This window comes from Anomaloglossus baeobatrachus, chromosome 3 (assembly GCF_048569485.1).
Source record: "Anomaloglossus baeobatrachus isolate aAnoBae1 chromosome 3, aAnoBae1.hap1, whole genome shotgun sequence".
NCBI classification, from domain to species: domain Eukaryota; kingdom Metazoa; phylum Chordata; class Amphibia; order Anura; family Aromobatidae; genus Anomaloglossus; species Anomaloglossus baeobatrachus.
The window spans coordinates 91,945,065-91,969,908 of NC_134355.1; the positions used below are offsets into that span (position 1 = coordinate 91,945,065).

Sequence of the window (24,844 nt, forward strand, 5' to 3'; positions counted from 1 at the left end):
AAACAGGTTTATCTACTCTAATAGAGGGGCGGATATACAGTATCATTGGTGCAACCTATGAAGCCGCACAGGTGTCCGAAAGGCAAGGGGGGCTTTGTCTACCTCCAAAGCAGGTGCAATTTTGCATTTTTATGAGTTCTTGGGCTGCAAAAGTTCTTGGACTGCACATGGACCATTTTCTGTCTGTGTCCACCAGTTCTCTAATACGTATAGTGCCGCCACCCGACAGGTAAAGGGTAGTTTGAATTTTGTAGCTCAATCTTTTTAAGTGTCTACCAAAGGTTTTTGACAACAGCTTTCCTCCCTTTGTCCACAAAAAAATGACATCTAAGGCTCAGGACTAGTAAGAGATTGCTGGTTGACATATCTAAATTTTATTCGTAAGTCAAACCGACTGCAAACACCACGTTGTCCATTCATTCATTGATTTCCAGTAGGAATAACACTTGCATTTTTTACAGTGACTTTTCCTTTTTATCTCTTGAACTTTGTTGCCAAATTTACGCCAAATTCTCGAAAAAAGCGGCGGATTGAAATATTTTGCACATTATTAAATATTCTCTATTTTTCATTTCTTTTACCTTTTTTATGCTACTAAACAGCAAGAAGTCGCAAATTTCTTTAATATTCTGCATGTTAGTCAACAACTGTGAAAGATAAAGTTAGACAGAGTTTGTACTTCACTAGGATACTGGAGTACAATTGTGCAAACATTTTGTGATATTTCAAAAAACATATAGGCTAAAACATCTGAATAAGTAAAGCCATGCCCATAATGCCAAACCTTAAAAAAAAAGATAAAACCAAGTAAAGTAAACTAAAAAAAAGCACAAATCAAATAAATCAGATGCAAACGTAAAACTCAACATTAGAACAATATTTACTCTATAAAAAAGGTGTAAAGACAATGATGAGGCCTTGGAGTTGTAAAAAACAGTTCTCTAGAAATATTATTTTATGTTATACGAGTATTTCCTAAAACAGGCCTGTCAGGTCAGGAGCGGTGGTGACGGCCGCCTTTACTAGTAATATGTATTTTCACGATTTTACCAAGAACGCACAGTGTAGTCACAACGACTAGTAACTTTATTTCCGAATACAGCACAATATTTTGAACATACATTTCTCCAGGGTTTCCTATTTGCACTGTGTACAGTTTTCAGAAAAGTTTACATAAACTATAATAGTTTAAAATCAGTATTTTTGATCCTGCAAAATATATATTTTTATATATATCTATATTTTTTTTAAAATTTATATCCAAAGACTGATTCAACATACATTACGACACTAATTAATACCACAGAAAACGACGCTTCTTACACCTGTTTTGTTACTAATTTGCAGAATCTAACCGCGGAGTTAGTATTCTTTGTTCTGACATGCACACTCCACTTCCTTCTTCCTGTGGGAATTTGCATCCCGTCAAAAACCCACACCTCTGTGTTCATGTGATATGCTGTGGGTATAGTGTACTGTACGTCAATAAATATTTACTCCGATGGTCTCCGAATAGGGACCATATCGCCCCCAAAAATCATTCACTTATATTACAGATACATAAAATATCAAAAAAAGCAAGCAACCAGTGCTTGCAAAGCAAAACGTTCAATCTCTCAGTGCAACATAAAGCAAATATTGAGCAGTTTAGGTACAGAAAGAACTAAGCAATCACTGAATATTCCTCCAGTGGTTACTGTGGCCAATGGTAGCATCGTCCATACTGGTAAATAAATGATGCCAGTGGATTACATGATATGGGTAATGCTTGAACACAAGTAGAATAGTCGCCATCACGTCCTTATGTTTTGGCCTGATTTGGCCTTTTCTCGCATGGTTAAAAGTCAACACAGAATGAAGTTATTCCATCTCCATTCTTTACAGTATGTTTAGCCCGGAAGTTACCTTTTTGTTACTTTTTTTGCCTATTCAGATACACCAACAAAGAAGCATTATAGGGTTATGCATGTTACTTCTTCACAATAAATGCACCAAGACTCCGAATATTAATAAATACCTAAAAAATGGACAGCAGAGTGCAATAGAAAACTGCTTCTCTTGGAAGTGTGCATTCAAAAAAGCACTGTAAGCTTCCATCATGTAACACTATACAGAGGCAGTATCAGATTGCCAAAGAGAAATAACCGGCAATGTGTAAGCACCCCTCCGACAGCACAAAGACACGTTGCAACCTCCAAGTCCCAGTTAAAGTGATGTATCAGATGCTTTTACTGGAGGCTCTTCTTCACCTTCTTCTTCATGATCCAGACTTTTGTGATTTCCCGAGTTCCCCACTGGAGACTTTCCACTGTCAGGTGTTAAGAGAGTAGAGCTATGTTCTCCATCTTCACTGAATTTTCCTTTCATCGCCTCCTGGACAAACTCCTGAATTTCCATTGGAAGTCGCTTGAATTTGTCCTGGTATTCCTGATCAAGTTCAACCTGAAACTGAAAAAATAATGTACATAAGTAAATGTTCCAAATGTTCAATTACAATATTGTCTCTGAGCTCCACATATGCGATGAGAATATGTTGAACGTAACATATACTGTACTTTACTAATTTGGATTATTGGATCATTTGGATTATATCCGTGTTCGTTGTAGAATGAGAGCAAATACATTCTTGTGATACAATGTTGAAATACTGCAATATATCAGTCTATAAAATTACTGCTACAGAAGGGCATTCCTCGATACCAATGTATAGGTACCCGCTGAGAGTGTCGAGCATGCTTGTAAATGGGGGCTTTATTGCTGTATTAGTGTTTCCTTCATTAATTGAAGGAGACATCTTACAGTTGTGTATTTATTGTTGTGTATTTATGTAATACTAGGTTATGCTTGGACTTGTAGTATCCCAGGGTTCTGCAATTGTTCAGGAGTAGGAAATGTTGAGACTTCACGTGAAAGAAAATCCAGCGTCCGCAAGAAGGAATCATATCATTAAAACATCACCTTCATTCCAATGTTTGAAAATAGAGAAGAAAATGCTAAAAAAAATGTAAAGCAGAAAAGTAGACAATGGGTCTATGTGCTTTGAGCAAAAGGCTCTTAAAGGGAACCTGTCAGGTGCAATATGCACCCAGAACTGCTCGTGGTTCTGGGTGCATATTGCACCTGACAGATTCCCATTAATCATTACTTTGCTTTTTAATCCTACTGAGAACATTTTTTTGCCAAGAGATGCAAATTTGGTGCTGAAATTTATATACCATATTCCTGCATCAATACTGCATGTCCTGGTAAAAAAATCACATCAATACCTCCAGTCCAGTGACTCCTCTCTCCATCCTCCTTCTTCTGAGGCCCGTGTGCATGATGTGTCCTACGTCATCCACACAGGCCAGCATTGAGATCCTGCGCAAGAACACTGTGATCTGCCCTGCTCAGGGCAGATCAAAGTATTGTAGTGCCCCTGCTCGGGTGGTCTTTAATCTTTTCTCGTGCCTGCGCATTACGGTACTTTGATCTGCCCTCAGCAGTTCAGATCAAAGTGTGCCTGCACAGGTCCGCAATGCCGTCCTGTGTGGATGACATAGAACACATCATCCATACTAGGCTGGGTAGAACGAGAATGGCGATTGCAGCAGAGAGGAGGCGCCAGACCAGAGAGCAGCAACACCCATCAGAACGGGCCGCCCCTTAGGTGAGTATAATAAAAGTCTTTTTTACATTATACAGAGCGGCTTGGGCTCTTATATACAGTGTTCAAGAATACTGTATATAAGAGCTCAGTGGTGGTGGCTGCAGGTTATTGTCGCCAAATCTGGTGACAGGGTCCCTTTAATAGAACAGTTAACTCTTTATTTTTAACGCTAATAATATTTTGTCAGTGGTGGATTGTGCAAATTATTTGCATCTTGCGAGAGGAAAGGAATATAGCACTCCTGAAGACACTGCTGTACCGATTCCAAATTTGTATCATATTACTTATGTTTCATTATTTTTACAATAAATACACACTTGCAAAAAAATGATTTGTTTTTGTATTGCCATATAAGAGTCATAAGTTATATAATTCCCCATCCGTGTACCTGTATGAGGGGGCTTATTTCTTATTTTTTTTTGCTTGGCAATCTGTAGTTTTTATTAGAACCATTAAAGGATAACCTTAACCAGTAAAGAAGGACCAGATATTATGAAGCACTATATTTTTCAGTTTAACAAAATGTTGCCATCTGTAATCCTTACTATTCCGAGGTGCATTTTCTTCATCCCCCACGGTAATATAAGGCAGGAGATGTTCGCAGTATATTTAGCTTAATTAAGTGTCCATAAGAGGTAAAAATCTGAATACTGTAAAAACTCAACTATACCCTATACAGCGAGTGAGTACTGAGCTAATTACCCCTATATCTTATACAGCAAGTGAGTACTGAGCCAATTAGCACTATATCCTATACAGCGAGTGAGTACTGAGCCAATTACCACTATATCCTATACAGCGAGTGAGTACTGAGCCGATTCCCAGGACGGTTCTGCCACCTTCTCCATGTGTAGATGAAGTATTGTTGACATTATTTAACTCTTAGGGGTACTTTGCACGTTGCAACATTGCTAGCATCGGCTAGCGATGTCGAGCGCGATAGTACCCGCCCCCGTCGCACAAGCGATATCTTGTGATAGCTGCCGTAGTGAACATTATCGCTACGGCAGCTTCACACGCACTTACCTGACCTGCGACGTCGCTCTGGCCGGGGACCCGCCTCCTTCCTAAGGGGGCGGGCCGTGTGGCGTCACAGTGACGTCACACGGCAGGCGGCCAATAGAAGCGGAGGGGCGGAGATGAGCGGGACGTAAACATCCCGCCCACCTCCTTCCTTCCGCATAGCCGGCGGAGGCAGGTAAGGTGATGTTCCTCGCTCCTGCAGCTTCACACACAGCGATGTGTGCTGCCGCAGGAACGAGGAACAACATCGTATCTCCTATTTATGTAACATTATGTAAGTGACCGACGCTACACAGATCACCGATTTTCGACGCTTTTGCGGTCGTTTATCGGCACATCTAGGCTTTACACGTTGCGACGTCGTTACCGGAGCCGGATGTGCGTCACTTTCGATTTGACCCTGACAATATCGCAGTAGCGATGTCGCAGCGTGCAACGTACCCCTTAGAGTAACGCTACATCTTTATTTTACAACTATGACTAGTAGCAATTTTTTTTTTAAGATCGTCTAAATGGCAAGAACTCATAATTTGCTCATGATTTCACCAGTTTTCCATTTGCAGATCCTATCCAAAGTTCGGCTTTCCATGTCATCTACTATACAGTACTGATATTTTAATTTAAAGGTAAAAATAGTTCACCTTTTGAATTACTCCGGCAAATTTCTACCATTTCATCCTAGAAAATAAGCATCACTTGAGGTCTCACTGTTCTACCACTCCACTGAAATAGCACACAATTTCTACTGATAACCAATAATTTCATGGCTGTCTCAATAGCGCTTAGGTCTTCTTGTTAGACACGCTGGATAATAGCATTTCCGATGCCTAAGGGTGAAGTCACACACGGTAGACTGGTTGCAGAAATTCCTAACAATGTCTTATTTCTCTGAATGGAGATTTCAGAAATCCATCAAAACAACAATATACGGAGCAAACTTTATTTGCAGAAATTTCAGCAACAAGTCACATGTGAATATACTGTGCTCTAAAAGCAATCAACAGCTCCCTTTAAGCAGATGTTAAAGGGAACCTGTCAGGTCCAGTATGCACCCAAAACCACGAGCAGTTCTGGGTGCATATTGCTAATCCCTGCCTAACCGTCCTTGTATACACTAGCATAGATAAAGAGATCTTTAGAAAAAGGATTTCTAAAGATCTTTTATCATATGCTAATGAGTGCGGAGACTAGTCCCCTGGGCGTTAGTTCCCTTGCTAGTCGGCCCCATTAGCATGTTAGTATGACCCTGTGGATGTGCTATCATGCTAATGAATGTGCATTTTTAGAAGATGAGGTCACTCACCTCTCCGCCGCCATCACCGCCCGATGCTGGATTTTGGCTCAGTGCACATGACCCCGGAGTTTCGGTCATGTGCACTATGAAGCCGGGTGTACGCGTCCCGGCTTCAAACTGAAGTAGAGCGCATGACTGAAAGTCCGGGATCATGCACATTAAATTGAAATCCAGCGTCGGGCGACGATGGCAGCGGAGAGGTGAGTGAGATCCTCCTCTGATGCTCCGCATTCATTAGCATGTTAGCACACCCACAGGGGTTTGCTAACATGCTAATAAGGCCGACTAGCCAGGGACGCAACGCCCTTGGAACTAGTCCCCTCGCTCATTAGCATAAAATAAAAGATCTTTAGAAATACTCTTTCTAAAGATCTCTTTATTTATGCTAGTGTATACAGGGACAGTTAGGCAGGGATTAGCAATATACACCCAGAACTGCTCGTAGTTCTGGGTACATATTACACCTGACAGATTCCCTTTAAAGGGTCTGTGAATGTTGCATACACGCGTGGGGGATTTTACAGCACTTTCTATGAACTGCAGGCAAATTAAAATTGTAATTGTAGATTTTAAATATACAGTACTATGGAAAAAGGTCTAAGCAGGTGTGGAAAAAAACACTGCAATGTAAGAATGCTTTTAGAACTAGACGGGGTAATAATTTATTTAAATCAATTAACAACATAGAAAGCGAATGAGAAAAAGAGAAATCTAAATCTAATTAGCATTTGGTGTGAGTGGCCTTGCCTTCAGAACTTCCTCAAAGCATCAATTCCTGGCTCTATCCCTATTATTTTGAGAAATCAAGCTTTTATTCTCCATGCAAAGTCGCCTCGGTGTGCGTCAATAAACTCGGAGTGGAAGGACAGGTCCACACATTATACATTCACTCTAATTTGTAGGACTTCAAAACTCAATTTGAAGAAAACCTGTCACCAGGTCAAAAGTGACCAGTTTTTGCTCTTTTTTTTATTACTTTTGCTCCACTGATAATTTATGGGTTTTCCTTAAACCCTTTGCGAAGTGGAAAATGTTCATTTTGTGTTTTTGTTGTTCCTCCCCTTTTTCACAGAATAATTACTTTATTTTTCAGTCCACATAGACATATGAGGATTTGATTTTTGTGGGACGAGTTGTGCTTTTTAATGACACCATTCATTTTACCACATAATGTACTGGAAAACGGAGAAAAAATTCCAAATGTGGAGAAATTGTGAAAAAAACCTGAATTCTCTCATGGTTGTTAATTATTTTTACGGTGTATTTTGTGGTAAAAATGATGTTAGGGTATGATTCTCCTCATCAGTATGATTACAGGGATAGCAAACATGTCCAGTTTTTTTTTATTATTTTAGTAGTAAACAATCATGCGTTTGCAAAAAAAAAAAATTTGGGGGTTGTGTCGCCATTTTCCAAGACCAATAATCTTCTTTTCTTTGGTCGATGGAGCCATGTGATGGCTTGTGTTTTGCAGAGTGAGACGACGTTTTTACTGATTTTATTTTTGGATAGATATAATGTTTTATTTCTTTATTACAGCATTTTTAGTGGTATTATGAATTTTGGTGTTCTTGATTTTTTTTGTTTACAGTGTTTACCAATCATGTTATTTTTATATTTTGATAAATCAGACTTTTTTGATTATGGAGATCCAACGTGTGTATTTTTTTATTATCTTTATTTTTAATATGTTTTTTTAATAGGGCAAAAGGAGGGTAATTTGAACTTTAAGCTTTTTAATTTTTTTCAAAATGTTATTTTTTTTACCTGTCGCTGTTTTCAATTGTCTCTTTAGGGACTATAACCTTCGATAATCTGATAGTCTGTGCTATATACAGCATTGTAATAGCATTGTTGCATATAGAAGAAATCACAGTCTCCTTTGAATCCCGACCACAGACAAATTTCAAAGCAGCACTGCTATGACAAGCACAGAGGTCTTCAACAGACACCTTGCTGTCAGAGCAGTCCATCTGCGATCAGCGATCACGTCACGGGTGCACCGTTAAGCCCATAAAATGACGCATCCCCATGCTGGTGCGTGTTGAATCCCGCTGTAAGAGTTTAACAGTGGGATTTATAGGTTATCAATCGTGGGTGCTGGTGTAAGCGACAGGTCCTGACTGTAACATATAGCCATTACCTGCCTGTTATGGGGCGAGTTCATCCCAAGAGCCCGCTCCATACACCCACTTCCGACTTGTGCCGTACATGTATGGTGGATGTTATGAAGGGGTTAATCCACCATACGGTTCCAGAGATATGGGCCTTCTTGTTTAGTGCTTATTTTTATGGTTTTTAGACTCTTCACCAAGGCGGTGTTGCTCACTGAATTCTCTGGGTAAGTTCCACAAATCTACCCTGTGAGCCCTACCCTCTTGGTACAGACTATAAAAATTAGCACCTGAAAAAATGCCCTTGTATCTGAACCTTTGTGATGGCTCTAAAGAGAAAAAACATCACTCAAGGGAAGCAACAGAAATAAAATAAAAGCAAAAACCGGCCAATTTTGACAGGTTCTCTTTCACAGTCCTCTCACATTGGATTACTAGAAGATAGGAATGAATTTAATTTCTTATTTTATAAACTTTACATCCACATCTCTGGTTCAGTAGTAGTAAGTTTTCTTTAGCTAAGTCAGTGCAATACAAAGTAATTAATCCTGAACACTAGGACTCAGCAGCGATCCTTGTTGTCTCCGAAGATGTTCTCAAGAGGCCTGAGAAAACTGCTGTGAGTCACATGGAAGAAGCCGCTAACTCCCCTGTACAGAACAATGCATGCCGACAGCACTTTCTATATAAAGAACACCGTCCCAATTGCAGCATATAGAGAATGACTTTACATACTCTGTGACCATTGATACAATTTTCATAGAGAAATAGGGGAACATTGTATACAAAATAATGTGCACAGTTGCTACCAGAACATCAATATCCCCATAATGTATAGATTCCCAATCACGGGATCAACTCCTGCTAAACCATACAATATATGTGTTGAAAAAAACACACAATGGAGTATCACTAATCCAAAATATTTTATTTAACAATCACACCATATAAAAAAGGAGGACACCACAGTCTACATCCTATACCCTGTAACAATTAGAGGACATAAGGAAAAATAACCTCACTAAGTGGGGACCGGAATCAGGAACAGGTTACATAATGTTCATGCCATGGTCAAAGGGAGGCAGAGTGCATACAATATCCACCATCTGTTCCATATGCCTCACATGAACTTCCCACAAGACATTAACATTATATCCCCACAGTTAGGCTATGTGGCCACGGGGACAGTGCCCTGCGGATATATCCGCAGGACATTCCGCAGGAGCTCCCAGAAAACTGCAGTAAAACTTTGTCTGTTTACATGCTGCGGTTTTATTGCGGAATGTCCTGCCGATATGGTGCGGGCATTCTGCATTGAGGATACAGTACCATGGCTTCGGCACTGCATCCTCAATGCAGAACAAGTGCTGCAGTGATCGGGTGTTCATACTCACTTCCATCATGCAGCACCTCGCTTTCCGGCAGCCGGATCACTCTGTCAGCGTCTGCAGGAGAAGGTGGGCGGGCCTGAACTAGCTCCGGCTGTCCCATGACCGGAGCTCGTGCAGGCCCCTCCCACCTCTTCCTTCCTGTACCTGGATCCACCGCGATGCTGAACACCGGACGGAGAAAGTGACTCGGGTGTCTGCTATGGCAGGTAAGTATATGGGACCCTGCGGAAAAATCCGCAGGAATAATTGACATGCTGCTGATTTTTCCGCAGGGAAATCCGCATTATTTCCGCTGCGGAAAAATATGCAGCGTGGGCACAGCAGTTCCCAAATGCCATAGAAGTGGCTGGGGAGTAGCTGTGCTGCAGATTTTTGAAAAATCGGCGGAATTTTCGCGAAAAATCTGTGGCAAATTCCGCGCATTTTCCGCAGCGTGTGCACATAGCCTTATAGTCCGGGAAACCCCATAGGTTAAAGACATTTCCTCTACAAACTGGCACTAACAGCACCTAGGATATATGGTAAATGGGGAGGCAAACCTACATAGGCAACGGTACATACCCAGGGACCAAGACCGTGGATCATCTCCCTACCAGTCAGAGTCCCTGGGTATATACTGTTGCCTATGTACGTTTGCCTCCCCATTTACCATATATCCTAGGTGCTGTTAGCGCCAGTTTGTAGAGGGAATGGCTTTAACCTATGGGGTTTCCCGGACTATAACTGTGGGGATATGATGTTAATGTCTTGTGGGAAGTTCATGTGAGGCATATGGAACAGATGGTGGATATTGTATACACTCTGCCTCCCTTTGACCATGGCATGAACATTATGTAACCTGTTTCTGATTCCGGTCCCCACTTAGTGAGGTTATTTTTCCTTATGTCCTCTAATTGTTACAGGGTATAGGATGTAGACTGTGGTGTCCTCCTTTTTTATATGGTGTGATTGTTAAATAAAATATTTTGGATTGTTGATACTCCATTGTGTGTTTTTTTAAACACATATATTGTATACTCTGTGACCACGTGCAGCCAGTGATATTGCCTTTGTGTATGTTTTTTTTCACAGATGCTTTAATATTGAGCCACTATATGAATAATTCCTACTTCATTTATTGTAAGCTGCCAAGCTTCAACCACTTCAAAAATCAGCAATTTGGGCTTAATACGTTTTCTCTTCTGCACTTGTCACAACAAAGAAATATACAGTGCCTTGCAAAGGTATTCGGCCCCCTTGATTTTTATCAACCTTTTCCCAAATTTTAGGCTTTAAACATAAAGATCAAAATTTTAATGTTAATGTGAAGCATTAACAAAAGTGGGACACAATTGTGAAGTGGAACGAAATCTATTGCTTATTTTAAACTTTTTTAAAAAATAAATAACTTAAAATTGGGGCGTGCAATATTATTCGTCCCCTTTAAGTTAATACTTTGTAGCTCCATCTTTTTCTGCGATTACAGCTCCAAGTCGCTTGGGGTATGTGTCTATCAGTTTTTCACATCGAGAGACTGAAATTCTTGCCCATTTTTCCTTTGCAAACAGCTGGAGCTGAGTGAGGTTGGATGGAGAGCGTTTGTGAACAGCAGTTTTCAGCTCTTTCCACAGATTCTCAATTGGATTCAGGTCTGGAGTTTGACTTGGTCATGCTAACACCTGGATACATTTATTATTTGTGAACTATTCCATTGTAGATTTTACTTTATGTTTGGGATCATTGTCTTGTTGGAAGACAAATCTCCGTCCCAGTCTAAGACATCTGCAGAATCCAACAGGTTTTCTTCAAGAATGGTCCTGTATTTGGCTCCATCCATCTTTCCATCAATTTTAACCATCTTCCCTGTCCCTGCTGAAGAAAAGCAGGCCCAAACCATGATGCTGCCACCACGTTTGACAGTGGGGATGGTGTGTTCAGGGTAATGAGCTGAGTTGCTTTTACGCCAAACATAACGTTTGGCATTGTGCCCAAAACGTTTGATTTTGGTTTAATCTGACCAGAGCATCTTCTTCCACATGTTTGGCGTGTCTCCCAGGTGGCTTGTGGCAAACTTTAAACAACACTTTTTATGGATAGCTTTGAAAAATGGCTTTCTCCTTGCCACTCTTCCATAAAGGCCAGATTTGTGCAGTGTACGACTGATTGTTGTCCTATGGACAGACTCGCCCACCTTAGCTGTAGATCTCTGCAGTTCATCCAGAGTGATCATGGGCCTCTTGGCTGCATCTCTGATCAGTCTTCCCCTTGTTTGAGATGAAAGTTTGGATGGACAGCCGAGTCTTGGTAGATTTGCAGTGGTATGATACTCCTTCCATTTCAATATGATCGCTTGCACAGTGCTCCTTGGGATGTTTAAAGTTTTGGAAATCTTTTTGTAACCAAATCCGGCTTTAATCTTCTCCACAACAGTATCACGGACCTGCCTGTTGTGTTCCTTGGTCTTCATGATGCTATCTGCGCTTTAAACAGAACACTGAGACTATCGCACAGCAGGTGCATTTATACGGAGACTTGATTACACACAGGGGGCTTATATTTATCATCTTCAGTCATTTAGGACAACACTGGATCATTCAGAGATCCTCAATGAACTTCTGGAGTGCGTTTGCTGCACTGAAAGTAAAGGGGATGAATAATATTGCACGTCCCAATTTTTAGTTTTTTATTTTTAAATTTGTTTTAAAATAAGCAATACATTTTGTTCAACTTCACAATTGTGTCCCACTTGTTGTTGATTCTTCACCAGAATAGTAACATTTTTATCTTTATGATTGAAGCCTGAAATGTGGGAAAAGGTTGAACAAAAATCAAGGGGGCGAATACTTTCACAAGGCACTGTATGAAGCTATCGTGCTCTGGTTGGATCCGAGATCAATATGCACACACGTCTGACCGAGCCCCTACACCTCTAGATTTGGGCTAATTGAAATTAAAGTAAACCTGTCGGGTGCAATATGCACCCAAGACCATGAGCAGTTCTATATGCATATTGCTAATCCCTGCCTAACCGTCCCAGTCTATAGTAGCAAAGTATTTCTAAAGATCCCATATGAGATGCTAATGATGAGGCCAGCAACTAGTTGCAAGGACGTTATTTCTCTTGGCTACTGAGATCATCATCTGGCGCTGTGCATTCAATAGCATGTTAACATGCCCACAGGGGCATGCTTACATACTAAGGGGGCCATTCAGCCAAGGGAACTAACGTCCTTGCGAATAGTCCCTGCGCTCATTAGCATATCATATTGGATCTTTAGAAATAATTTTTCTAAAGATATCTTTATCTATGCTAGTGTATACAGGGACGGTTAGCTAAGGATTAGCAATATGCACCCAGAACTGCTCTTGGTTCTGGGTGCATATTGGACCTGACAGGTTCACTTTAAGCCAATATCACTCAATCTGCCTCAGTGTCGCTCTTGTTATGGGGGACCTAGTACAGCCAGGGCCAGTTATCCTAAAAAATTATAGCAGAAACTTCTAATAAAGAAACTTATGCAAAACAAAGCTTGTTTAGGCACAACATTAGCAAATAACATTTTGTCACACAATAGTGAGGTGATTTTGGAATTTAGCAGTAGTTATTTTAGTGTGTGTACTGTAGTGAGTGTGGTAGATGATACTCTATTGTTTCTTACAATCGTGTATATCAAAGCTCAGGCCTGTACATGAGGATATATAGTCTGTACTGCTCTGGCAATATGCTTAGACACAAGAGCAGACAACACACCAATTCAACACATCATGGAAGAGACTATTGTTGAAAATGTACAGTACAGGGGAGGACATAAATGGTGCGCAGGTGCCTAAAAAGTAAGGGGACCCATTTCCATCTCCAAAGTAGGTGGAATTAAGCATTATGATGAGCTATTAGACTGCAAAGGGCCCATATATTGTTTTCGCACAGAAGCCACCAGTGATAAAGTAAGTTGTCTGGAAACCTGTAAATCCAGTTCTATGCGTAGTGAAAACATATAAACGCTACAAGTCTGCACTCCCTCTAAGTAAATAACCACAATGTACATACAGTATTATCAGGCCTTTAGGGTATGGTTGTATTAGGGGCATGTAAAAGTCAATTTGCTGCTTGTTGTGTTCTCACGAAATACAAGGAGTTTTCTGAGACCATAAAACCACCATCTGTTAACTAAGCTGCTAAAGTTAAGTGCTTCAAATACTTGCACTTTTGAAAATCTCCTGATTTCTTGTTCAGCCTTCAGCAAGTGTCTACATGGACGGGACACCATCATTGATGCCACAGAACAACTGAGCATCAGCAGCTTGCCTTGGTCCATACATGTCATGTTTCTAATGAACCTTGTAAATTTCATCTGATGTACAAGTGACTGTATAGTGCATCTACGGCACATTCTCTGGCTCTAATCCATCCAATAGCACAATACATTAAGTGAGCATGGCAGTGGTGGACAAAGACAGAAGTAGACCATTGTGCAAGTTCAAGAACATTATATGAGGCCTTTACTGTCCAAAATCTCATCATAATGCATAATTCCACTAGCTTTGGAGGTGGAAATTGGCCTCCCCTACCTCTTGGATCCCTATGGGTTTGACAATGATATGTCCGCCCCTGGAACATGGGCTGTTTGGTTTTCTAAGGGGTACTTTGCACACTGCGACATCGCTACTGCGATATCGTCGGGGTCAAATCGAAAGTGACGCACATCCGGCGCCGGTAACGACGTCACAACGTGTAAAGCCTAGATGCGCCGATAAACGATTGCAAAAGCGTTGTAAATCGGTGATCTTTGTAGCGTCGGTCATTTTCATAATGTCGCACCAATAGGAGATACGATGTTGTTCCTCGTTCCTGCGGCAGCACACATCGCTGTGTGTGACACCGCAGGAGCGAGGAACATCTCCTTACCTGCCTCCACCGGCTATGCGGAAGGAAGGAGGTGGTCGGGATGTTAACGTCCCGCTCATCTCCGCCCCTCCGCTTCTATTGGCCGCCTGCCGTGTGACGTCGCTGTGACGCCGCACGACCCGCCCCCTTAGGAAGGAGGAGGGTCGCCGGCCAGAGCGACGTCGCAGGGCAGGCAAGTGCGTGTGAAGCTGCCGTAGCGATAATGTTCGCTACGGCAGCTATCACAAGATATCGCATGTGCGACGGGGGTGGGTACTATCGTGCTCGGCATCGCTAGCCGATCCGATACTAGCGATTTCGCAGTGTGCAAAGTACCCCTTACTCATGCTTAGCCAGTTGCTGCCACCTGCACTGAATTTTTAGATGACTACTTTAGAAGTCCACAGCGTCACTTTAACAAATTAGTTTATTTATGCATTTATTCGATGTTCCCATCCATGGACATCTTGTAAACAATATAAGCAGAAAAGTGACCACCGAACTTTGATCAGGTTCCAAATAACGTCAAGGAATGTAATAGCATAACCAAATCACTATTTTATAGCATAAAACAAAACCAAGACTTGGCTCCATCCAGTGCTTTCAACGGAAAATTCAGAATACAATTGCCATAACCAATGCGCTTATTCCCCATGAGGCTCTACAAGGGTAACACACTGTGTACACAGTGCTCAAAGCAAATTCTCAGAAGTCAAAAGCCAAACTCTGTTCCCAAAAAAGAAACATTTCCAAATCCACAGATAGTGTTTCCCATGACTATACATAATAGACTGCATGATACAATATGACTTTATGCAAATTTTATTAAAAACAATCAGTTATTTTATTTCTCTTCGTTAAGAGCAAAATATCACCTATATGTGAAATCCACAGTTGACTAAGAAATATTGTCCTTATTTTTACACCAAAAAAGATATGGAACTTTTTTAATGGCAATCCTTAGGGGTACTTTGCACGCTGCGACATCGCAAGCCGATGCTAGCGATGCTGAGCACGATAGTCCCCGCCCCCGTCGCACATGCGATATCTTGTGATAGCTGCCATAGCGAACATTACCGCTACGGCAGCTTCACACGCACTTACCTGTCTAGCGACATCGCTCTGGCCGGTGATCCGTCTACCTTCCTAAGGGGGCGGGTCGTGCGGTGTCACCGCGACGTCACTAAGCGGCCGGCCAATAGAAGCGGAGGGGCGGAGATGAGCGGGATGTAAACATCCCGCCCACCTTCTCCCTTCCGCATTGCCGGTGGACGGCGGGCGCAGGTAAGGAGATGTTTGTCAGTCCTGCGGCTTCAGACATAGCGATGTGTGGAGCTGCAGGAACAACAAACAACATCGTACCTGCGGACACACCGACATTATGAAAATGAACGACGTGACACAGATCAGCGATTTTTGACTGTTTCACGCTCGTTCATCTTCTCTCCTAGGCTTTACATGTTGCAACGTCGTTACCGGCGCCGGATGTGCGTCACTTTCGATTTGACCCCGACGATATCGCAGTAGCGATGTCGCAACGTGCAAAGTACACCTTAATGTAAGCAGTAACAGTATAACATAACATAAAAGTATCATAAGGATCTCATAGTATAAGACATCCTGATGGTTCACAGTTTTTGTATAAATAATATAAAGGGAATATATCCAATAAAAACAACAATTAATATGCTATGGGGTCTTTGAAGATGAGCAGGCCTTTCTTTGATTGTTCCTATGGTTTTGCTATTAGGTAGCAAGAATTTAGCACCTGTGCAGAGGATCTGTACTGTTTCAGTGAAGAAGGAAAAAACGGACACCAAACCCTTCTGTCCCGGATTGGGGGACCTTTTTGATTTTCGCCATTGGAAATGCCTCTATTTCATGTACACTAGTGATTAAAACATTTATAATGTGTGTTTCAGGCTATGGTAAAGAAGTAGGTGAGCGTGAGAGTAAGAGTAATCTCTGCCCTCCTTCAAGCTTTGGATAAAACAGTAGTGTATTGGTTGTTCCAGTTATTTGTTCACATACTGATCAAATTAGTAATTTATGATGGATGAGCATGCTCGCCACTGCTCGAAACTCGATCGATCATCCAGGTGCTCAGGTACTGGCAATGCTTGGCCGAGTATTGTGGGTGGTCAGATGTGTTGTTGATGAAACTTTTCTTCACTGAATGATGTGAGCAGTCACCACACGGAGAGCGACTTGCAGTCTCTGAATGGCTCTCACCAGGGGTTAAAACAATATTTTCGGATGTACTTTACACCCCCAAAAAACAACCCGCCCTCTTTTCCCTTGGAAATGCTGTGTATATGGCTGGCTGTATGTGAGCGGAGACCTGAACTGACCAATCATTGACTTCCATGATCTTCTTTACTCAAGTTAAGCCCGTTCAGAGCGTCTGACCTGCTCGACTCGAATACCGAGCACCCAAGCATTGTAGTGCTCCCCGTAATTATTAATAATGTATAAATTCTGAAAATCACATCAAATACTAAGTAAATCATTAATAAAATTGTTCCTATTACAAGCAAGGTGAAGGATGTTGCATTAAATTGTTTAATCGTTTTAAAATGTTATTTTTTTCATTTGAAACATGTAGTTTTTAAATTTAATTTTAAATTGTAAAAGTTTTCACCGTCAGGGTCTTTATATTATTATTAAACAGCACTTTCAACTAAGATAAAGGTTTAATTAATTTTATTTTTGTGAGAGAGGGTTGTTTTTAGTTCATGTCAGTTTTCTCATCATGAAATCATAACATAAGGACTAAAGAGAAGACCTACAAAGATACATACCATATTTTTCATTTTATAAGACGCACCGGATGATAAGGAACACCCCAAACTTAGAGATAAAAAGGTTAAAAAAAAAAAAGGGGTTCCGTCTTATACTCCGGTGTTGTCTTACCGGAGGGGGACGGCAGCAGTGGTGGAGCGGGGTCACAGGAGGCAGAGGCTGTGCTGGCAGCGGGTCAGTGCCGGCAGCGGCGGCTTGTCAGTGCTGGCAGCCGCAGCGGTGGGTCAGTGCTGGAGGCAGCGGGTCAGTGCTGGTGGAAGCTCAGTGCTGGCGGTGTAAGCTGCGGTGGTTGTGTGGTGGAGCAGGCAGGTGTGGTGAGTGTCCTAGATGCTCTATGGGTGGTCCGGGCTTCAAAGAAATGGCACCCAGAGCAGCGCAGATGGAGCTGTCATCCAAGAGCTCCATCTGCCCATGCGGTGACTTTGGACGCCATCATTTGAAGCTTGGACTGTAGACAGTCCGTCTGGGACACCTGCCGCACAGCCACCCCAGCTTCCGCTGCCAGCACAGCCAGCCGGCCGCCCGCACAGAGTGCTAGCCAGCAGGCCGCCCACCCGCACAGAGAGGCAGCTGGCCACCGGCATAGAGAGGTAGCTGGCTGCCGACACAGAGAGGCAGCTGGCCGCACACACCAATAGGCACCTGGCTGCCCGCACCGACAGGCAACCGGCCGCCCGCACAAAGAGCCACACAGACAGTCCCCCCACCAATTCTCCACCTTCCGGTAAGCTATATTCGGATTTTAAGATGCACCACTCATTTTCCTCCTAAATTTTTGGGAGGAAAAGTGCGTCTTATAATCCGAAAAATACGGTAAATCAAATGTTTTGACAACAAACTTTTTCCCAGTAATACAAATGAAATAAGATTTTTGTTTTACTTAGAGATGAGCAAATACATTTGAGTGGAATTGAATTTTACTTGAACATTACAAATATCCACATTCGTGAAAATGTGGATTTCTTTATAATTCACTTCCATGTGGATTTAGAAAAATCGCTAGCCGCCATTTTGCTGAGCAGCAAAAGAAACAAAAGGATAAAAAGAAAAAAATACCTTACTGCATACCTATCAGGCCCCTCTGCTCTTTACCGTCACCTGTCTGGTCCTCGTCATATTTTCTTATCACTGTTGTGAGCCCTGAATCCTCAGGCTTCTTCAAAATAGGCTTGCACTTCTGGTTCCGATGAGTTCCGTAACGTTTCCACTCGTGTGTGCAAGGGTAAGACATCGTGCCATTACACGCACTTAAGTAGAACCCTCCCAGGCCTCACCAGAGCTGGAAGTCGCGGCCTAGTATGAAGAGGCCGAGGGATTCAGAACTTATGGTGGTGATAAGAAGACACAATGAAGCCTGGATGGGTGACAGTGAGGAGAGGAGGAATCAGACAGTGAAGTGGAGAGGTGACTATAAATATTTTTTAATTTACAATTATTATGCATAATAAGGAATATTCAATTTGGAGAGAACAAATCAAATTTCCTGGGAAAATCCATATGAACAGGCAAATCTGAAAATTGCCTGATCGGCTCATCTCTATTCTTCATACATTGCAGGAACATCCCATAAAGTGAAACTTACCACATGATGGTTGCTGATTACAAACTTCTCTTTATTAACAGGTTTTTCTCATCCGATATGAAAAAGAAAAATACAAATATTATAGAATTGTACAAACATTAGAAACTTATACAAGTATTAGAGAATTAAGAGAGAATTCTACTAGTCTGGTCTTATCTACTACAATTGACAATAGTGTTTAAGGCATAGTTTTCATATATTTCACCATATATACATACCTCGTAAAAAGTGTGTCATTTTAATAAATGGTATAGGTAAAATTTCATGATCAGACAATGGTTCAGACTAAACCTGACAGCTATTCTTCCTGATCCCTCCTCTGTCCACATTCACACTAGACTTTTATATGCTCTCAATATGAAGAGTAGGAGCAATACGCCACTGGTACACAGCTCTTGTGCCAGTTTAGCTCCCTTAGGGCAGGGACTGGTGGCTGTAGATTGTCTCATCTGAGAGAATCGGGGTAATTATGCAATTGACACTGCGATCACACTTTGCTAAGAGTTTGATCTGTGTTTCAGCATAGAGTGATCATTCATAAGTGAGGGAATTGGACAACACTGTGAGGAAAAGATGAAGAACAAAGTTTCTCCATCTTCATGATTCTGTGAGTTTGTGGAAATCACACTGTTCTCGGTTGTCATTTGAGTGCAGTCCGATGATTTTCACATGCTCATTGACTTCCTTTGCTGAGTATAATCAGAATATCAGATCAAACTCGGGCTTGCAGCACTTTTTTCCCCCGGATAGACACTCTAGACTAACATTGTTCCAAGTGAGATCCAATATTTTGTTGGATCCCACTAGGACCGAAAATATGGGCCACTGCCCCTGCCGTTAATAATATAAAATTGGTTAAGTTGAAATCCAACATACTCCCATTCACAATCCAATAGGAGCCAGTTTGGATGGCGTTCATTTAATGTGTATGGTCAACTCAACTATGTCATATTAACATTTGATAGGTGATAAATATGTTTTGTGGGGAAAATCAGGTAATCGACTAAATTATGTTCTGATAACGACACTAAGCACAACACTACACTTTGATTTTTGCTGTGCACAAGATTGTACTTATTCATTTCTCAATAGTTCCAATAGACTTCCAATAGACTTCCAATAGGTGGCGCTACGCTAGAGTTTGTCTCCTTTACTGGAGAGACAATTTGAATATTTCACAGAGGGGCATGGCAGCTATAAGTCCCCTTACTTGGCAGCCAGACTGGCTTGCAAAGTCTCCTTAAGGAGAATAGTGTTCCCCCGTGGTCCCCACATAGCTTTCTGATGAGCCACATCAGACACCCCATACTTTGCACTAACGAGGAGCAAACACCCCGAAACACCGTGTCTGCAAATTTGGATTCTGATCTGGCATAAATCCTGAGTCATATTGCAAGGGATTGTTAAAAATCCACTTGTGACTTTTAGGATCGCTACTTCCAATAGGTGGCGCTGCGCTAGAGTTTGTCTCTTTTACTGGAGAGACTATTTCAATAGTAATCAAAAATTGTGCATGTGAACACAGCAATTTATTAATAGACCCTTGTCTATTATTATCCAGTTGTAAACACAATTTTCAATGTATAAACCATTGAAGATTAGTCAGAGAGTGCCACAGTAAGGCCAATTCTCTGACAGCACTACTCAAGGAAACATAGGACAAACAAGGATGACACTGAGTATATGTGCAAAAAAGTTGAAAATGTATTGAGAAAACCACAATACAAGAAAAAGTTAGAATGGATAAAAGACATCACCATAAAGAAATGGGGGATTATACCAAGGACAATTAAATAGGAGAAGGTCAGGTGTAACAATAATTTCATTAAGAGTTTGTATTGAAATACGCAGAGTGCAAAATGTGATCTAATATTTAATCGTAATACATCCATAAGTGAGGGAGCTGACCTTCCACGGCCTTTGCACTCTGGGTAATATTACCTTTGTAAGTTGGTAATTTTTGCTTGTTCCACACCTGTGGCATTAGCATGAGTGCGGTAATCTATACAGGCTAGGTCTATTTTCATATCACTAGGACCCATTTATGGGAATCAGTGTACGCAGGTCGTTGTTCTCCTCCCTTTTGGGACTTTTCCCATAGGATTATATGGTCTTGGTGTTACTATATTATTTGTGATTGATATCTTGGATGTATTACGATTGAATATTAGTTCACATTTTGCACTCTGCGTATTTCAATACAAACTCTTAATGAAATTATTGTTACACCTGACCTTCTCCTATTTGATTGGCCTTGTTAATCCCCCATTTCTTTATGGTGACGTCTTTTATCCATTTTAACTTTTTCTTGTATTGTGGTTTTCTCAATAAATTTTCAACTTTTTTGCACATATACTCAGTGTCCTCCCTGTTTTTCCTATTATCCAGTTGTTCAACAATTGCAATTAGGAGGAAAAATGTTGCTTTTTTAAGGCAGAATGGTTTATGTATTATGGTTGTATCAGCATTTCTGCACCTACTGTACTAGCTAAATTAGGCTACTTGTGTTTTTTACAAGTACAAAAACGCCCCAAAAGCTGGAATATCACACATTGATTGAATTTGATTTTATGACTTATGTAATGAAAAGTAAAAAAAGTGTAAGAGCAAGAAACCCTATTAGACATGAAAACACTATTTTTGTACCATATTTGTCACCAGATATACAACTACATTTCATGAAAAGTATAGTACCTCTCAAAAAAGCAAATAATAAAAGAAAATATTAAACTACATCAAACTATACTTTTAACCTAATATTTTAATGATATCGTTTTTTCTACATTTCTCTATATTATAAAGTTATATATGTTCTATTAGATCTTAAATATAGGGATCCCCATACAGCAGCATAAATATTCACACTTGGCATGACTTAGCCAAAGTTGGTCAGTAAGACCATTGCACAGACTCAAATAAACATGTAAACATAAGAGAACAAGAGTCATAAAATGCCAAAAAAGTGGGTGTAAATTTATTATTATAATTTTTATGTGCAACCAGCAAAAGGAAGGAATAAAAAAACAGAAGGGATGTGACATAAACAGGACGGCCCGGACAAATGGTATTTAGAAATGACCAATTACATAAGCATAACATGCAGGGCAACACTGGGGCCTTCTCCCTCCCTGAGGAAGCCGTATTTGGGCACTCCATCCCAAAGAGGCGAAACGTACGTTGGTGGGGTATGGGGGAACTCTTTTCTCACATACTCAAGACTATGCACTGGCCACTTTAGATGCACTGGCCACTTTACCTTGTTATAACAATTTTTTATACCTAACGATTTGACCTGATTCTGGTTGCTATTGGGGGTGCCTGACTTGGGCCTATTTGTATGCATTTATTGTATATGCACTGTATATGCACTTGCACTTTATTGCCCTTGATCATTTGCCCCAGTGTTGCCCCGCATGTTATGCTTGTGTAATTGGTCATTTCTAAATACCATTTGTCCGGCTGTCCTCTTTATGTCACATCCCTTATGTTTTTTATTCCTTCCTTTTGCTGGTTGCACATAAAAATTATAATAATACATTTACACCCACTTTTTTGGCATTTTATGACTCTTGTTCTCTTATTTTTACATGTTCTATTAGATGACATTGTTGCAATTCAAAAACAAACTTTGGGTTCTCAAGACTGAAATTGTCTGGGCTCATGTGAGTGCTCATATTGTCTTTTCTGCATCTAATATCACACAAAGCAGCACTGTCAAGAGTATAATTACAAGGCAGACAATATACACGTTTCGTGGTGATAAGGCGCCAGATTAGGGATAATGGAATGTTAATGAGACCACGAGATGAACTGCTAATGTTTGAAGTCATCTGTAATTCATCATAAATAATGGAGAAAACAGTATATTTACCGTCACTGTTGGTTTTCTATTGCAATAATTTACCATTTTCACTTTGCATATCTGTCAAGGATTAGACCATTTATACAGTGTCTAGAACTTACTATTTTCCATACCTATAAACCATGAATTTTTCCAAGTTACACCAACAAACTTAAATGTATTTTATTGGCATTTGAAGTTGTATACCAACACTAAGAAGCAAGTGAAGTGTAAAGAAGATCATATATAGTCTTCTAATTATCATTTATTTTTTTAAAAATCTGAAAATAGTGACAAGCATTTGTATTCAACCCTCTGTAGTCTGATATTCCAAAATAAAATCCAAAGTGACCAATTGCCTCCAGAAATTACCCAATTAGTAAATTGAATCCACCTATGTGTAATTTATTGTCAATATAACTTCAGATGTTCTGTGAAGGCCTCTGAGGTTTGTTTGAGAACATTAGCTATCAAACAGCATCATGAAAACCAAGGAACACAACAGACAGGTCAGGGATAATGATGAGATATGTAAAGAGGGGTAAGTTATTAAAAAAATTACCCTAAGCTCTGAACATCTCACAAAGCCCTGTTCAATCCATCTTCCAAACATGGAAGAAGTATGACACAACTGAAAACCTACCAAAACATGGTAGTCCACCTATACTGACAAACATGGAGAGCACTAATTGGAGAAGCAGCCAATAGGTCCATGGTCGCTCTGGAGGAGCTGCAGAGATCCAAAGCTCAGGAGGGAGAATCTGTCCACAGGAGAATTATATACTACATATATCTGGCCTTTGTATAACAGTGCCAAAACAAAAATCATTTTTGAAAGCAAGGGATAAGAAGTCCTGTTTACTGTTTGCAAAAAGATGAGACCAAATTAGAACTTTTTGGGCAATATGCTATGTATGGTGAAACGTTAAAACTGCACATCATCCTGAAAACCCCATCTCCACCGTCACACATGTTGGTGGCAGCATATTGCTGTGGGGAGGCTTTTCTTCACCAGGGACAGGCAAGCTGGTCAGCGTTGATGGAAAGATGGATGGAACTAAATACAGGGTAATCCTGGAGTAAAACCTGTTAGAGGCAGCAAAAGATTTAAAACGTGGGTGTAAATTCATCTTCCAACAGAACAACAACTGTAAATATACTGCCAGAGGTACAATGGATGGTTTACATCAAAGCATATTCATGTATCTGAATTTCCCAGTCACAGTCCAGACCTGAATCCCGTTGGAAATCTGTGGCAAGACTTGAAATTTGCTGTTCACAATCACAGGTGCTCTCCATACAATCTCACAAAGCTAGAGATTGTTTGCAAAAAAGAATGGTCAAACATTTCATCCTATACAGTAAATGTATAAACCTGGTTGAGCCATACCCCAAAGACTTGAAGGAGTAATTGCAGTGAGAGATGGTCCTATAAAGTATCGATTCAGGGGTGCTGAATGCAAATGCACATTATAATTTTTAGATTTATACTATTGAAATATTTATAAAACCATGTGTACCCCTCAGCTAGATTGTCTTGTATAACACGATTTATTGCCTCACCTAATTGAATGTCATTTGAGAAGCAATAGGAGCTAATTCGCAAACCTCACACACAATGCAGTTTGGCTAACAATGATTACCAAATAAAAAATGCTTACGGGATACAATTAGTACTTATGGCACTGATTACATCAAGGCTTTTACTGCAGTATTGCAACTCAAAAAGCTTTGAAAACTCTTGGTGCAACTCGAGGCTGTGCTAAAGTTATGCAACTTATGGCGTTCTCACGCCATTTTCACCCGGCTCTAGTAAATTGGCCATATTCTCCCTGCAATGGCAGTACACCGTAGTGGAAGCCATTTAAGTAGGTGGCATGTAGCACCATAGTTTTTCTGAAGTGGCCGTACACCATAGTCGGAGCCATACAAGTAGATAGCATGTAGCACCATATTCTTCCTGCAGTGGCCGTACACCATGCCGGGAGTCATTCAAGTAGGTGGCATGTAGCATCATATTCTTCTTGCAGTGGCCATACACCATAGTCAAAGCCATTCTAGTAGGTGGTATGTAGCACCATATTCTCCCTGCAGTGGCAATACACCATAATGGGAGCCATTCAAGTAGGTGGCATTTAGCACCATATTCTTCCTGCAGTGGAAGTACATCATACTGGGACCTATTCAAGCAGGAGACATGTGGCACCATATTCTTCTTTCAGTGGCAGTAGACCATAGTCAGAGCCATTCAAGTAGATAGCACGTAGCACCATATTCTCCCTGC

General features: G+C 40.9%; 1 protein-coding gene across 1 annotated transcript in view; it reads right to left on the reverse strand.

The window, feature by feature from the left end:
• Positions 1-606: 606 nt before the first annotated feature.
• PLCB1 (phospholipase C beta 1) overlaps positions 607-24,844 on the reverse strand; it is a 990,679-nt gene continuing 966,441 nt past the window's right edge. The window contains exon 32 of the mRNA XM_075339307.1: positions 607-2,442. Within this exon, the coding sequence (XP_075195422.1) occupies positions 2,206-2,442 (237 nt within the window). The 3' untranslated portion in view covers positions 607-2,205. The remainder of the gene's footprint in view (positions 2,443-24,844) is intronic.